This window comes from Pangasianodon hypophthalmus, chromosome 4, assembly GCF_027358585.1.
Source record: "Pangasianodon hypophthalmus isolate fPanHyp1 chromosome 4, fPanHyp1.pri, whole genome shotgun sequence".
Lineage (NCBI taxonomy): Eukaryota > Metazoa > Chordata > Actinopteri > Siluriformes > Pangasiidae > Pangasianodon > Pangasianodon hypophthalmus.
The window spans coordinates 2195522-2211669 of record NC_069713.1 but is presented as its reverse complement, the minus strand read 5'-3'; the positions used below and the strand labels follow the sequence as shown (position 1 = coordinate 2211669).

Sequence of the window (16148 nt, the reverse complement as noted above, 5' to 3'; positions counted from 1 at the left end):
AATTTGGACATCCTGTCATTATCTAAATCTACCAGGCACACAGGGTAAAGTTCTTCACTAGTATTCGGAATTGTATTTACCATCAAACAGTGACATCACTTCCTGCGCTCATGAATATTAATTTGAAAGTGTTTATAGGACAGTACCTGTGATGGAGGTTGACCTTCAGTTTCTCCCAAACTTCACTAACATCATAACCTTATTCCATAAAAGGACTTCATGCTAAACTTGAGTTTTGCTCAATGTTCATTTCCTGCTACTTCCTCGAACCGCCTTAAACATTATCCTTCAATCATTAATCTCCATTTGCACTGCTTTCCTTCCACTGCTAATAGCATAGAGAAACAGAACCCAACATCATAATTTGTTTTACAGATTACATTACTTTCCCATTTGTGAAAGTGTTGTCTGATGAGAACAAGAGTCTTATCTAATTTAGCTAATTACCATCTGATTTCATTTGCTAATGGAAATAAAAAGAGCTAAATATATTGGCTAGGGAAAGGAAGAAAAGAAAAAGGGGGAGGGGAAAAAAAAAAAACCCCACCAAACTGCCACTTCAGAGAAACAAAGATTGCAGACATGCTACAAATAGATTAAGAAAGAATATGCACATCATTTAGTTTATACGTTCTTTTGTCAAGTTATATCCTCTCAGATTGGATAAATGACTTGGCTAAACTGATGCTAGCCTTTAGGTTGCAGAGTTTCAAGGAAATATTTACAAACACTGCTACAATTTCTGTTGAATTCTGGATTCTGATTGGACAAAGGGTGTTAATGAGGTTAAGAAAAATTCGAGAGTTATGAATTTCAGCATACCACATCTTGACAAAAACCCCATCACAGAACATCTCTGGGACAAAAAGTTACAGGTTTATTTTACCATCAGTGTACCGAACCACATTCTGAAAGCCGGAAGCAGTCTTTTGTTTTTTTAGGATTTCTCCCACTGAGTTACAGGAGCACCACCCTCGAGCAGGGGTTCAGTCTCCACATCCAAAGCCTCAGCACCATGGCACAAAACCTTGAACCGGCTGACGACATCTGAACCTCTAGGAAACAGGACGAAGTCGTAGAGGAGCGCAGCTACGACACCACCACACAGCGGCCCCGCCCAGAACACCTGGAGACAGGAACAGGAGAACAATCGATGGGAGAATACACCAAGGGTTTGATTTGTAGATGTTTTCATCTTGTCTTTATCTTAGGGGTCAGTGTGAGGACAAGGAAAATCCAGGACCAGATTTAGATTCATCCCATTTCATACTCCAAAAAAAAAAAAAAAAAAAAGGTTCATGCAAGAGACACCTTCTGAATCAAATCAAGACCAACAGCTTATTTGTTTGCTGGTTTTTGATTTTGTATATACAAATGCCACTTTTTATTCAAATGGTTAATCTAGAGTATCTTAAGTATCTGAGATTGCACCACAGCTCTGCTGAGTTCTGGATTGTGATTGGTCGGAAGGTGTTTTAGTTTTCTAACAGCAGCTCCTTCACAAGGACTCGTATGGCAGAAACTCCATATTCCATATCAAAAGGTGCTTTTAAGCATGTGCTAAACCTTTCAAACACTTCACATGAGCAGTTACACAGCTGTAGGTTCTGTACAAGCAAGGCTGCTCACCCAGTGGTGTTCAAACTCCACAGACACCAGAGCTGGACCAAAAGATCGAGCAGGGTTGATTCCACATCCAGTGTAACTAATCTGTGGACAGAAATTGGATTAAAGTGAAGCAATGATGTTTGGCCATTCCTTACTTGGGAGGCTTCCAAAATTAGCATTTTGAGGGAGGGGAACCCCACAAAACTCTTACTCCTGCAAGGTGACCCAGAACCACAGAGAGCCCGACTGCAAACGGAGCTGAACCAGCAAGGTTGTTCCGCCTTTTATCCATCGTTGCTAGGAAGCACAGCACCATTTGGAGTGTGAGGAGAAACTCAATTCCAAAGCCTTGTCCTGGGCTGACACCATTCAGCTGCAGAACAAATGAAGCCAACATCGTTAGCATTTTAACCAGTGGTGGGCTTTTGCTAGTCACAAGACATCTTGCCTCACATGGTGTGTTACAATGGATGTTTACTGATGGTGTCCAGTTAACCTTCAAGTGCTATTTAGTCATTAAGACAAGGAATGGTTCTGCATTTTAAAACCCAACTTTAAAAAGCAGACCCTTTCTCAGCAATCTACTGTTGCATTTAGGAAAAGACAAATACCACCACAGAGGCTAAAGGAATAACAGAACGAGGAAAAACTGCCTTTACAGTTAGCATAAAGCCAGGTGTGGCAGCAGGGGCATGGTCAAGAGTCAGCCATGGACAGAAAGGAAGCAGGTTGAACCAGCAGGTAACGTTCAACCAAGCCCCTGCTGCCAGACCAGGTTTATTCATTTTGGCTCAACAGGTCTACAGACAGGGTCTGAAGAGTTTAGATAGTTTGAACAGAAACAGAAGCTAACTAAAGGTTAGCACAAGGTACTAAATACTGTTCACATTAATTTCAGGTTTAGAGGAAGGGTGGTACAAGTGCAAGAACAAACCACTGTTAGGGAGAAGGGCTTCTATTAGTCAAACTACCATCAGGTTCAATAGAGAATGGCTGAAGATGAAATAGCAGGGTAAAGGGAAAGATTTGGCTACAGTTGGCCTTTATAAAGCTCCATCCTCTTGAAGAAAGCTGAAAATGGTCAACATTTACACTGTTTCTCTAAAGCTTTAATAACTTCAGCTTTTCATTTGTTTCCATTGTTAACCATCATCCTTGTCCTCACTCCAGTTCCTTTTGGTCAAAGCCCTTCCACCATCACACAGACATTAGGTTACACTTAGTGAAGCTTATCAAACTTCACTTCTGCATGAGCAGAGTTACTCACCTTGTTCAGCCCAAGTGAATCCACCACTGATGGTCTCACTCCCAGAACAATACCACTAGCAATCACAGCCCCAGTCACCTGGGCCACAGCATACCACAATGCCCTGCACATGCTAATCTGGCAGCTAACCAGCATGGCCAGTGTGACAGCTGGGTTCAGGTGGGCACCACTTATATGGCACAGACTCTGAGCCAAGATAGCAATGGCTAGCCCAAATGCTAATGCTACCTTTACTTCCTGGTCTGGGTAGCTGCTGTTCCCATTCCCAATTGCTGCAGAAACACCAGAAAAGACAAACATGGTTGTCCCAATTAGCTCAGCAAGGACAGCTCTCCAAAAGCCCAAAGCCTGAAGCTCCTTCATCATGGGCTAAACCAGCAGCTAATACAACCACCTCTCCTACATTAGCTAAGCTGCTATGCTAACACCAGCTTAGTGTTATTTAAACTATTTCCCCGTGGCTATGTCACTCATTCTTAATTGGTCTCTCAATGTGATTGGCTAAACAATTTGTAGGCATCTCTATTAATCAAATCGATTTGTCTCAGAGGCACCATGTGGCTTCTAGTGACTTATTTTGTAGCTGAAATAAACAAATAATTAGCATTTTGTGTATATTTGGAGGTATGAAGATTTCTAAATGAAACAAAAAAAACATATAATCAAATACAAATAATCAAATATTTGATTAAATATTTGAATAAATATACAAATAAAGCACAAATACTTTATTTAATAATTTATGTAAACATTTATTTGATAATTTCCTGAAAGACATGTATTTATTGAAGGATTGAATGGTATATGGTGACTGTACTATTTTGACATGATGTTTAGGATTTAAAATGTATAGAACAAAGTGTTTTGTTATCAGAAAGGAGCCCAAGTAGAAGCTGGGGATTCTTAATCATCAAATGAAGCCTTAAAGAAGAAAAATAAAGAGCAATAATTTGGAGTTTTCTACTGCGCACTGATACAGTTAACACACACACTTAGGAAAAAGACTTCTTCAGAGGTTCTTTAAGGGATCACTGGGAACCCTTTTCTGATACACGCGCAAAAAATAAAAATAAAAAAAAATTATTCTGCGTCCCAATTCGCTAAATAGTCCTAAATAGTGTCTGAGATTAGAGTGAGTGTGTCCCAAATCATAGCATGTTGAAATGAGGATCCGGATGGTCGGCTATTTCTGGAAGATTTTCGAAATGTGGATCTGTGGACACTTTTTCAGCTAATATTACCCACAATTCCTTGCATGAGGGAGGAGGAGAAGTTTTGTGATATTTTGCTTCACTGAATTCAACCTGCAAACATGGCAGTGTTACGAGTGTAACATCAGTGATGCGTCTTCAGTATTTAAGTGTAAGAACTTAAATGATAAGCATAAATTGATTTTTTTTTGTCACATAAGATTAATGGTTGGATGTTGTGTAAAAAGAGTACCATGTTCATCTTGTAGAGTCAGATGAAGAGACCGAGCACCGTTAAATTAACGGTGCGTTAAATTAAAAATAGAAATGATATAATGAATCATGAATGAAGAAAAGCTGAAATACACCGAGGAGTTGGTTTACGGTGACGGCGTGCGTAACTAGGCAACAACGTTCACTTCCTTTACATGACTTGGACTTTTTCTTCACAAAAAGAGTACGTACTTTTAGTGCATAGTATAAATAGGCGAGTTGAGACATGGGGGAACCCTTACAGGTTCTCTCCATGGTAACTATGGCAACCTCTGGTCACATACTATTTCTCATAATGTTTAGCATGCGCTTAAAAAAATATTCAAACCCTATTAAGTTTCCTTACACAAACCCTGCCACTGAGTGTCACTGCCTCTTGGGGAAACCCTTAAATTATTGCTTTAGACATTATTTTCTTCTTTAGATTAGATTAGATTCAATCTTCAGGTTTGAAGCCAACCAAATGCAGTTAGCATCTAACCAGAAGTGTGAAATAGCAAGTAGTGTTAAGTGTGTAGTAATATCTAGAACCTGTCAGGAGTGTGACATTTAGCTTCTGGGTTCTTCAGTGGTTTTTAAGGGTTCACTGGATATTTAAGAGGAAAAAGTTTCTACTCAGAAGCCTTGGAAGAAAACAGAAGTTCTACATCTTTGTTTGTCTCAAAAGTGTTTCCATCCTTCTGGATCATATCTTCAGTTTTTAATCCATAACACAACATTTATACAGGAAATAAGCTGAAAAAACTTTCAATATTTAACTTTCAGTATTTAACTTTCAATATTCAGGTTTCCTTCTGTGTGAATTGAAACTTAGCACCATTGAGAGCAGATTAGTTGCTAGGACATGATGACATCACACCCTGTGAAGCAGATGGAAATCTGACCATAAATTCAGCGTAATTCAGCAATAAACCTTCTGCAGTCATTTATTACGTGACTGAACACGGTAAACATTACTCTGAATAACTTTAGCCAATGGCTTCAATGGAGAAACGCAAGCATCTGACCTCAGCAATACACTGATCCCTCTGTTTCATCACCGAGGTCAACATTTCATCATCAACTTCCCATCAAGACCTGGAAGTGTGAGTCATCTGCATACGATTTAACTGAAGAAACATTCCTGGAGATTTACACACTCAGTAATTGTGTCACTAATGAGCCAGGCCTCTCTTATTGACCACACCTACACAGAGGACGCGTCAGTTGCTGACTTGCCAACGAGAATGAACTGAACGTCCCATGATTCATTCCTACATCATTGAGATTGCAGAAGACTCTACTCAGAGCAATAAAGTCAGGATTTTAACTTCTCTTATCTTAATGAAATGCTGTTTTTTGTCTTGATGTCTTTTAATTCTGGCTTCTGGTAGATACATTAGCCTCCTTTGGTAACTCAGCTAGCAGTTGGATATTTTAACAGATATTATGCTCTATTAACCACCAGGTTTAACTTTATGTTGCCTTTAGCCTTGGAACCATGAAATCCAAAATGCTTAATTACAGTACAGAAGATTAAATAGCATGTGACTGAGTGGTGAACTTGAGAGTTCATTCTTGCAAAGTTACTGTAGTTCCAAAGAATTCAAGTCCATACTTCTTGTTCCTCATTTTGAGAAACTTCCCTCAAGTTGATCCGTCATGTAAGGAATGTTAAGTAATAAATTCAGGGCTGGATGTTTTTCCTAGGAAATATTTGTGTCTCTGCTCACTGCTCCATTAAACTCTAAGCTAATCAGAACCATGTTTACCATGTTCGATCATCTAATAAATGACTGCAGATGCTTTAGTGCTAAATTATACTGAGTTAATGGTCAGAATTCCATCTGTTCCAGGTACCGTGGTTACTGTAACGTCCACTTAATCCAAAATTCAGAATTCACTCTCTGTGAAAACAGTGCTGACATTCCCAGTGTTTCCCGGAGGGGTTGATGGGTGGGACTCGGTCCTTAGACACTTTTGTGATGCCGTCTAGTCCAGGAAAGATGATTTGCTCGTTAGCTACATTAGCCTATTGATGGAGTATGAAACTAATCCTTAAACCCATCTCTGTTCATACTGAACATTGTCAATTTCCTTCACTACCCCTGTTAGAGCTTCTTAAACCCTTTGAACCTGTCAGGCATTTCACAGGCATTGAAGCTTCTTGCTCCTTGGTACACTCCTAGAAAATTGGGTTCTTCAAAGGTTCTTTAAGGTTTCATTGGATAATTAAGTGTTCTGCATAGTAGCCATTGTAGTAGGGAAACACTGTTGTAGATGTCTACATAGAACCTTTAAGTTCCCCCCAGACAAGAACTCTTAATATCAGAAAGGGTTCTGAGTAAGTGTGTGATACAAACTCCAAATTATTGCTCTTACACCCGCAAGCAGCAATCTGTGGGGTCCAAGCACTCTTTGCATATAATCCCAGTGGCCAGTTTTTGATAGAACAGTAAAGAGACCACAGACGAGCATACTGTTCAGGTTTCATAACCAAAAAAAGCCCATTAAATCTTGAAAATGGCTTTCAAATGAGTCAGAATTAAACTGTAGACTTAGTAAGTGTCTGAGTAGAAGATATTCATTATTTCTGCAAACTCGAAGTGAAAACAAGTGTGAAACTTTAGGGCTGAGAAAAATGAGAATGCTGGTTGAAAAGTAAGTAGCAGAAACTGACCTGGTGCCAAACGTCAGCCATTTTTGTCAAACGGAAAAAGACTTATGGCGAATTTCCTTCCTTTGGGTTCATTGCAGTCAGATGTATCCAGCAGGGCTTGTAATAATGTGTTAAAGTGTCACACACACACTTGTGGAAAACACTAAAGCACTTATAAACACTTGGTATTTAAGTTAAAATGTCTCCTCCTGGACTCAGGCTCCTGTCCTGAGAGGAATCTAAACAGGAAGTGGAAAGATCATTTCAAGTGGTGCTTCTAGTACTCCATCCTGCTCAAGCGTCGGTCCGTGGAGAACCTGCTGGCAGGAAGATGTTTTCTACTCGTCTTTCCTGAAGTTTCGGTGTGTGTGCTATGTCTCGGTGTCTGACACTGAGCTTGTATTACATGATGTCTCGTCTCATGGCTGACCCTAACTTCCTTCCGACACGGGACACGTGGAAAGAGTTTCCTTACACTGTACATGTGTATGAAGATGTCGAAGGCCGTGTTTCTGTTATTGCCTTGTTAAAGCAATGAGCAGGAAACACTCTAAACTGTACATGTGAGGAGGGAGTAAAGAGAACACTGCAGAGTTAGGAGTGATGTTACGGCCAGATCTGTGTTCGGAGAACGTTTTTATCTTCCTACAACTTTAACTGTAAAGTTTCTTTAATATGTTGATTTTGTGTGAGTGGAAATATTGAAGGAATATATGTGTATAGACACAGACACTCACCATCCACTTTATTAGGAACACCTGTACACCTGCACATTTATGCAGTTATCTAATCAGACAATCAGGTGGCAGCAATGCAATGTATAAAATCATGAAGATGCAGGTCAAGATCTTCAGTTAATGTTCACACCAAACATCAGAATGAAGAAAAAGATGTGATCTCTGTGACTTTAACCGTGGCATGGTTGTTGGTGCCAGATGGGCTGGTTTGAGATTTTCAGAAACTGATGATCTCCTGAAATTTTCACACACAGCAGTCTGTAGAGTTACACAGAATGTTGTGAAAAACAAAAAACATTGCGTAAGCGACAGGTCTGTGGGTGGAAACACCTTGTTGATGAGAGGTCAGAGGAAAATGGCCAGATTGGGTCAAGCTGCCAGGAAGGATATAGTAACTCATACAATCACTCTTTACAACTGTGGTGAGCAGAAAAGCATCTCAGCTGCACAACACATCAAAAGAAAAGTCACAGAGATCACAGTTTTTCTTCATTCTGATGTTTAATGTGAACATTAACTGACGCTCTTGATCTGTATCTTCATGATTTTATGCACTGTGCTGCTGCCACATGATTGGCTGATTAGATAACTGCATGTATGTGTGTGTATAAATATATATATATATGTATAATGTGTGTGTGTGTGTGTTTTGTTTAAACCTGTAAATTGTTTTACTAATTGTGTAAAATTATAACATCTTATAACATTTAGCTTTATTTTTGTTTCTTTTACATACATGCATATTATTATTATTATTAATATTATTATTATTATTATTATTATTGCATTTTTTAAAAAACGTCATAGCCAAACCGTCTTAGAACCTGTCGATTAAGTACTTTGGATAATTTTTTTGAATTTTCTTTATTGCTTGTTAAAACAACTCATAAATGGTTTATTTTATGAGCTGAGGTATAAAACTCCTCGTGACTCAGGAAACACACCAAAATGTGTGAGAAAACTTTCTATAATAATATTAACTTTATAATTTACAAGAAAACTATGTAACATTAGACCTTTGTTTTTATTTTTTAATTTTTATTTTTTTTTTGCTCTATCTATAAATAAAAATCACAGAACACAAGAGTTTGTAACTTTTGGCCATTTTATTTATTTACTTACAAAAAGTGAAGGAAAGGAAAATCATAGTGCTCGTGTTATTCAAGTACAAAATGTAAAACAATACAATCATTTACATAGAAAAAAAATACTGTTTACAAAAAATGAAAGACTAGTGAGTAAAATAATGTTTCCACTTTTCGAAAAAAAAAAGCACTTAAAATTCCTTTTTTAAAAAATTCAGGCACATACAAAAAGCAGGAATTGGAAAAGAAGGAAAACTAAAACTAAACTACGAAACATGAAACTAAATTTTGCTGCAACAAACAAACAGTGTGTTTTTTTTGTAGGAAAAGTAACTAAATTTTTGTAACAAAAAAAGAAGAGCTATTTACAGGTAAAATTTAAGGCATTTAGAGTATGATACACTCGGGAACTCAGGATTGTTTAGCAGTAGTGAGTCGAAAAAAACAGAACTTGATGTTCTGATACGGTTTTAAACACAGCCTTATCGACTTTATTTCAAGTCTGAAGACCAGAACAGAGATTTGAACTCCATTGCTTTATTGGCTTGTTGGTTCGAATGCTAGTTCGCTGACTTGCTAACTAATCTGCTCACGTTTTTGTTTTCACCAATTTGGAAAGAAAATTCCATCTGATCGCAGGAATGCATTATGGGAAAGTCTAAAATATGATGTTGACTCGAATCATCATTGATTAAAACTCAAATCAGTGTCAGGGTTTCAACCAGAGAAGAAGGGAAAGTCGATAAGGACGCTCTGAAAACGCTTTGAAGACGTGTATCTTCTACTTCTGGACTTGGGAACTGTTTTCGAGTTTCTACTGCAGGTTCAATGGATGGAACAATAAAAACTCGCTACATCATCACCGCTTTTCATCGTCACTTCGACGACATCTCTACGGTCGGCACGTCGTCTCGTCCGTTGACGTCGTAATCAGTCGGAGGTCCAGACACCAGGATTCGCATGCGGTCGGGAAAATCGTCCGTCTTCGGGTAAAGCAGGAAGTCGTAGATGAGTGCCGCAGCCACGCCTCCACACATCGGACCCACCCAGTAAACCTACAAAAAAAACATTACGGTAAAAATGTGTGAGTTCACTATCACTAGAGCTGTGCTTCATTAGCATACGCTCAGTACGGAGTGTTCTGATTGGCTGACAGCAGTGTTGATTATACTGACTGATCTATTCAGGCTAATGGTGTAAATGTGTGTGTTTGTTTGAATTAACATGAATGTCTACAGACTTTAACTTAAAGTTACAGCTTTACTTCTGACTGTTACAAAGCGCTGACACTGGAGACTCCTTCCATAAACGTTAAATAAACCTTAAATAATCCTTACAGAAAACTTCACCATATCTTGTTTATTTAAATCCCTGTGATTGAGCCGTCACGATGAAACGGTAATGTATTAGAACGTTTTTACTCAATCTTTTCAGAGATAAAGACAAATATGGAAAAAACCCACACATGGACATTGTCACAAAGCAGCTTTGTAGAAATCCGGATATAAATTTTAAATTAAAAGTATAAATTTATCCCTAATGAGCGAGCCAGAGGTGACGGTGGTGAGGAAAAACTCCCTGAGATGATATGAGGAAGGAACCTTGAGAGGAACCAGACTCTAAAGGGAACCATCCTCATCTGAGTGACACGGGATAGTGCGATTATAAATCATTCCCTTTTTATATCTGTGGACTTTATTATATTCAGGAGCTGAATCAAAACCAGCACCAAATATAGACCAACAACATCTTTTCCCAGGTCAGTTTGGGTCAGAACCGGACCTGTAATGGACATCCTGGTGCAGAGACATTCACAGTGTGGAGCTCCAAGAAATTTAGGGGAATTTAACATGGAATGATTGACAGTTTTCAAGGTGTATTTCAAACTGTCTGCTATTTACTGAGCCCCTGGAAGCCCCGCCCACTTCCCGATGGAGAGTGTTTCGAGATCTTTAATGTGAAATAAAGTGTGAAATATCAGGGTATGATCGGATTAGCTCAGGGTCAAATGGTCGGAAATGATACTTTTCAGCTAAAGGAAAGGCAAGCTGATAATATTGACAGAAAATGTGTTTTAAAAACTGAACAAGTTATGAATAATTTGAATGGGAATGACAAGGAAAGGGATTAAAACACGGTTTGCTCAGTGCAGATCAACAGTGAAAACGTCGACTGCGTGGAAATATTTCATGTTAGACAAGAGATTTGGTGAAAGAACGATATCGAAAATGTAAATTTTTTACTGTTTACTTGATGGGAATTTGGCTACATGGGGGAAAAGTCTGAATTTGTGTGTCGTTGTGTTAACTCGATTAAACAATTATTATTATTATTATTATTATTGTTATTATTATTATTATTATTTTACCAGGAGATCAATAATCTCTTTTACGAGCGAGACCTGGCCAACGTAGCAGCCATACAAACTCACAACAAAATTAAAATGCAGCATATACAGCACGATATACGATAAAAACACGATATACGATAAAAAATGTATAAAAAACAGCTATTTAAACACTTTCACGAAAAACAGTCACACTCCTCCTTCACCACGTTCTTTCTGATGCCTTTAATTTCATCAACGGATATAAATGTGTTTCATTTTAAATCATTCTGCAAACGTGAAGCTGCGAATTAAAAAAAACAAAAATAAACAAAAACCCAGTGCAATCCGTTAGAAAGATCTGTACAGGTTTCCATCAGAATGCTACAGGTTTCCATTAGGAACTGTCTCGCTGTAGCGCCTCTTGCACGAGTAGATGATTCGGAATAAAATAATAAATCAGATAAAATCGGAATAAAATCGGATAAAGCACCGTGAGGAGCAGCACATTCCATTACACGGCCATTACAGACCACTAGAACACATTACAGGACACGTTCAGCGTTTGTGGATCGCTAGCAAGCAGATCGTTTAATGCTAATCTGGCGGATATTAGCTTCTAGTATCTGTTAGCTAGATTAGCGTCGTAGCTCCGGCGTGAAGCTAAAGACAGACGGATGATCCGAGCACATTGTGTTCACGTTTGTTTTTTTTTTGGACTTTATCCCGTCGCTTGTGGACGTAAATCGATGCGTCTGTTTGCTAATCGCTGCTCCATGATAACAATCCAACTCTCATTAAATCACTTTCGACATTTCTGTGGAATTTTTTCATTTTTATTGAGTGGTTTATGATTAACGCGTGCAGACAGACACGTTCGATCCGAGTCACGTGTTCTCTACATTGTGTTCATGTGTCAATGTTTTACTTTAACGGGTTTCTGTCTGATTCTGCTTCTCAATATTTACATTTCACACACACACACACACACACACATGCTGTCTAGTTAAACCTCCTGTTGGTGGTTGTCTCATGTTTATATGGTGTGTATTCACCACGCAGCATGCTAATGCTAATCTCACATGCTAACTCGTATGCTAATAAGCTGATTAACTAGCAGGATAAAATGGCTACAATACTAATAAAAGTATTGCATAGTGTAGTATTGTGTGTAACGTGTGTGTGTGTATAAAACATATGAGTGAGTGTGTGTGTGTGTGTGTTTGTGTGTGTGTAACATGAGTGTAACGTATGTGTATGTGTGTAAAACGTGTGTGAGTGTGTGTGTGTGTGTAACGTATGAGTGTGTGTGTGTAAAACATGAGTGTGTATGTGTGTGCTTGTGAGTGTGTGTGTGACATATGTGTTTGTGTGTGTGTGTAGTGTGTTTGTGTGTGTGTAACGTATGTGTGAGTGTGTGTGTAACGTGTGTGTGTAACGTGTGTGTGTGTGTGACATGTGTGTGTGACATATGTGTTTGTGTGTGTGTGTGTGTGTGTGTGTAACGTGCGTTTGTGTGTGTGTGCATGTGTGTTTGTGTGTAACATGTGAGTGTGAGTGACGTGTGTGTGTGTGTGTACCGTGTGTATGTGTGTGTGTGTAACGTGTGTGTGTGTGTAACGTATGTGTGAGTGACGTGTGTGTGTAACATGTGTGTGTGTGTGTGTGTGTGAGTGTGTGTAACGTGTGTGTGTGTGTGTGTGTAACGTGTGTGTGTGAGTGTGTGTGTGTGTGTAACATGTGAGTGTGTGTAACGTGTGTGTGTGTGTAACATGTGTGTAACGTGTGTGTGTGTGTAACGTGTGTGTGTGTGTGTGTATGTGTGTGAGTGAGTGTAACATGTGAGTGTGTGTATGTGTAACGTGTGTGTGTGTGTGTGTATGTGTGTGAGTGAGTGTAACATGTGAGTGTGTGTAACGTGTGTGTGTGTAACATGTGTGTAACGTGTGTGTGTGTGTAACGTGTGTAACGTGTGTGTGTGTGTGTGTGTAACATGTGAGTGTGTGTATGTGTAACGTGTGTGTGTGTGTGTATGTGTGTGAGTGAGTGTAACATGTGAGTGTGTGTGAGTGTGTGTAACGTGTGTGTGTGAGTGTGTGTGTGTGTGTAACATGTGAGTGTGTGTGTGAGTGTGTGTGTGTGTGTAACATGTGAGTGTGTGAGTGTGTGTGTGTGTGTGGTTAGTTACCCAGTGGTCGGTGAAGTCGTGAGTGATGAGCGCAGGGCCGAAGGAGCGAGCCGGGTTAATGCCACATCCTGTGAAGCTGATCTGTGGAACAAAGACGAGAAGAAAGAGAGGGATGGATGATGGATGATGGATGATGGATGATGGATGAGTGCGAGTCGGGGCCAAGAATCTCAGCATGGGGAATAAAAACAAACAAAAAAAACGTCCTTTTATTTCCCGGATTAATTTACGTAACAATAATGTGCAGAACGTAAATCACGGATTTAAAGCTGTAGCTCAGTAAAAAAAAATTCTGTTACATCACTATTATTTTAACTCCGCCCACTTTGGACACACCCATAAAATTTAAAATTAAACTTAGAGATTTCTTTCAGCCGTGTATCTCGAACGAAACTAGGCGGCCATTTTGAACAACTTTCCCTTACCGCAGTTTAGTGTAACTCCGCCCCATTTAGGCCACGCCCATTCCACAGTGGAATGTTACAGAGGCGGCCATTTTCCTTATGTAGCTCCGCCCCCTCAGCTAGAGCAGACATGTAGCTTGTAGCTTGAGCTTAAATGTGTAAATACGGACTACAAGTGCAATAAATAATTTATTTAAAAATGAGATTAAAAATGTGCTTAATAGCGTCATTTTGAGAAAGTTTTATAAAAATTCGGGTCTGTATAGATTTTTAGGTGAGACGTCTCTTAGCTACATCATAAATAATTATCTACATTTTAATTAATTTTTTAACCAAACCATTAAAAAAATTTAAAATGGGCGTAAAAATTTACAAACCTTTAAAGATTTTTTTCAAGTATTTTTTTAAGTTCACTTATTTTTAAAAATTTATTTTGTATTTTATATATATATATTTTTCATCTATTTTCACATTTTTTTAAAAAGTAAAATTAATTATTTTTTTCAGATTTTTTTTTTTTGAATGAATGTGCCAGTGTTATTAATATGATCTCAAGAAGAAAAAAAATTCTGTCACAGTTTAAATTTTTGATATTTAATAAAAAAAATAGATGAATAATATTTAAAAATGTATTCGCAATTTAATTTATTTTGTTTTAATCATGTGACTGTGAGTTTTATAAAATATTTTAATCAACTGAAGAAATTACACGTAAATGAAATAAAGAATTCAAAATAAATTTAACAAAAAAAAGTTTTTGATTTGAATCATTTTATTGCTAAATTCTTTTAAAATCAATCATTTGATTTTAAATTTAATTGAAGGTCATGCTTTTTTCATTCCTCATGCTGAGATGATTATTTACACATTATTTATTTATTTACTCACGGCGGCGAGGTGACCCAGAGCCACGGACAGGCCGATGGCGAGAGGAACCGAACCTGCGACGTCACGCCGACGTTTATCCGTAGCGGCTAACACACACAGCACGAGCTGGAGCGTCGCCAACATCTCCACACCGATTCCCTGCACTGGAGAGATTTCATTCAGCTGTGAAGAAACAGAGAGAGAGAGAGAGAGAGAGAGAGAGAGAGAGAGAGAGAAATTCGTTAAAAATTCAAATAATACGTTTCATACCACAGTCCTGGCAAATCCTTGTTTCTGATTGGCTGACAGATCGGTGTTATTATCTCATATTACACTTAATCATCATCAGTTCTCTCCGTCATATGGAACAATGGGGGAAGGTAACCATGACGACGAGCACCTGCTTAGCCAATTATCGTAATTTAATTGGCTAATAGCATTTTCTCCGAATTTTACAATGAATCATATCATTGTTTATTTTTCCGTTATTAACAACAACACAAACAACAGCGAAAGTCCAGCACGAGCGAGTGAAGAACAGGTGAGACGGATTAACCGTCATGGCCGCTGAAGACGAGAAACGCTGGGCGTCGGTTAGCGCGCTGAAGAAATTTATTCATTAATTCCTCGCAGGAGCAGTTACGCAAGAAATGTGGTGTTCGAAAATCCATAAATGTTCGTGTCCTACGTCTAAATTTCACCAACATGAACCTAGACAGATAGATAGACAGATAGATTTATTTAGATAGGTAGATTGATTGATTTTATTTTTAAACGTTTAGAAAAACAAACAAACAAACAAACAAATAAATATTAATTAATTAGAGAGATTAATTAGTTAATTAATTAATTAACCACAAATTTGAATAAATAATACTTAATTATTCTGGATTAATTAACTGTAATCAAACTGTAATCAACAAAAATTAACATTTTTCTGTGCTACATTTCGCATGTCAGTAAAACCAGATCTCATTTTCATTACACACTGAGTGTGTGATGATTTACACACACACACACACACACACACACACACACACCTCCAGCTGTACAAATCTGCATGAGGGTGTGTTTATTTTTGTGGTAGCTGTTTCTGTCAGTGCGCATTCCTCTTTCTTTCGAAAGCTTGCTCACGCACTCGTCATTGTTTTCACGTTTCCTCTCGTCCCTCGCAGAGTAAACACAGGAGAGTGTGTAGAGTGTGTAAAGTGTGTAGAGTGTGTAGAGTGTGTAAAGTGTGTAGAGTGTGTAGAGTGTGTAAAGTGTGTAAAGTGTGAAGAGTGTGTAAAGTGTGTAGAGTGTGTAGACTTCAGTAATTTGTTCAATTTGATATATTTATGTATTAAATTATGTTTTTTATTTAAATAAATGTATATATGAATTAAAAAATTAATAGAGTAAATAATTATTTAATATATACATTTTACACAATAAAAAACACATAATTTAATACATAAATATATAAAATTGAACTAATTAATGAAGTATTTTTGATTAAAATGTATTTATTTATTTGTTTGTTTTTACAAATGATGCGTGAGTGTAGCAAACACATTAGTTTGGAG

The 16148-nt window shown here is 38.0% G+C and overlaps 2 protein-coding genes across 2 annotated transcripts in view; both read right to left on the bottom strand.

Moving 5' to 3' along the window:
* Positions 1-855: 855 nt before the first annotated feature.
* LOC113524097 (aquaporin-1) lies at positions 856-3297 on the bottom strand. The gene is made up of 4 exons (XM_026910225.2): positions 2876-3297; positions 1820-1981; positions 1630-1710; positions 856-1126 (listed from the first exon to the last, which is right to left on the bottom strand). The coding sequence occupies exons 1-4, from the start codon at positions 3239-3241 to the stop codon at positions 938-940; spliced, it is 798 nt and encodes a 265-aa protein (XP_026766026.1). The 5' UTR covers positions 3242-3297; the 3' UTR covers positions 856-937.
* Positions 3298-8800: 5503 nt separating this feature from the next.
* Positions 8801-16148, bottom strand: part of LOC113524138 (aquaporin-1) — a 9323-nt gene continuing 1975 nt past the window's right edge. Inside the window, exons 2-4 of the mRNA XM_026910271.3 lie at positions 14605-14766; positions 13313-13393; positions 8801-9853 (exon numbers count right to left, since the gene is read on the bottom strand). Of these exons, the coding sequence (XP_026766072.1) occupies positions 9674-9853; positions 13313-13393; positions 14605-14766 (423 nt within the window). The 3' untranslated portion in view covers positions 8801-9673. The remainder of the gene's footprint in view (positions 9854-13312; positions 13394-14604; positions 14767-16148) is intronic.

Excerpts from the sequence above, each read along its gene's own strand:
- LOC113524097 (XM_026910225.2), bottom strand. The coding sequence starts at position 3,241 with ATGATGAAGGAGCTTCAGGCTTTGGGCTTTTGGAGAGCTGTCCTTGCT. Across the intron at positions 1,982-2,875 it reads ATTCACTTGGGCTGAACAAG|CTGAATGGTGTCAGCCCAGG; the intron begins GTGAGTAACTCT and ends TTTGTTCTGCAG. Across the intron at positions 1,711-1,819 it reads TTCTGGGTCACCTTGCAGGA|ATTAGTTACACTGGATGTGG; the intron begins GTAAGAGTTTTG and ends TTCTGTCCACAG.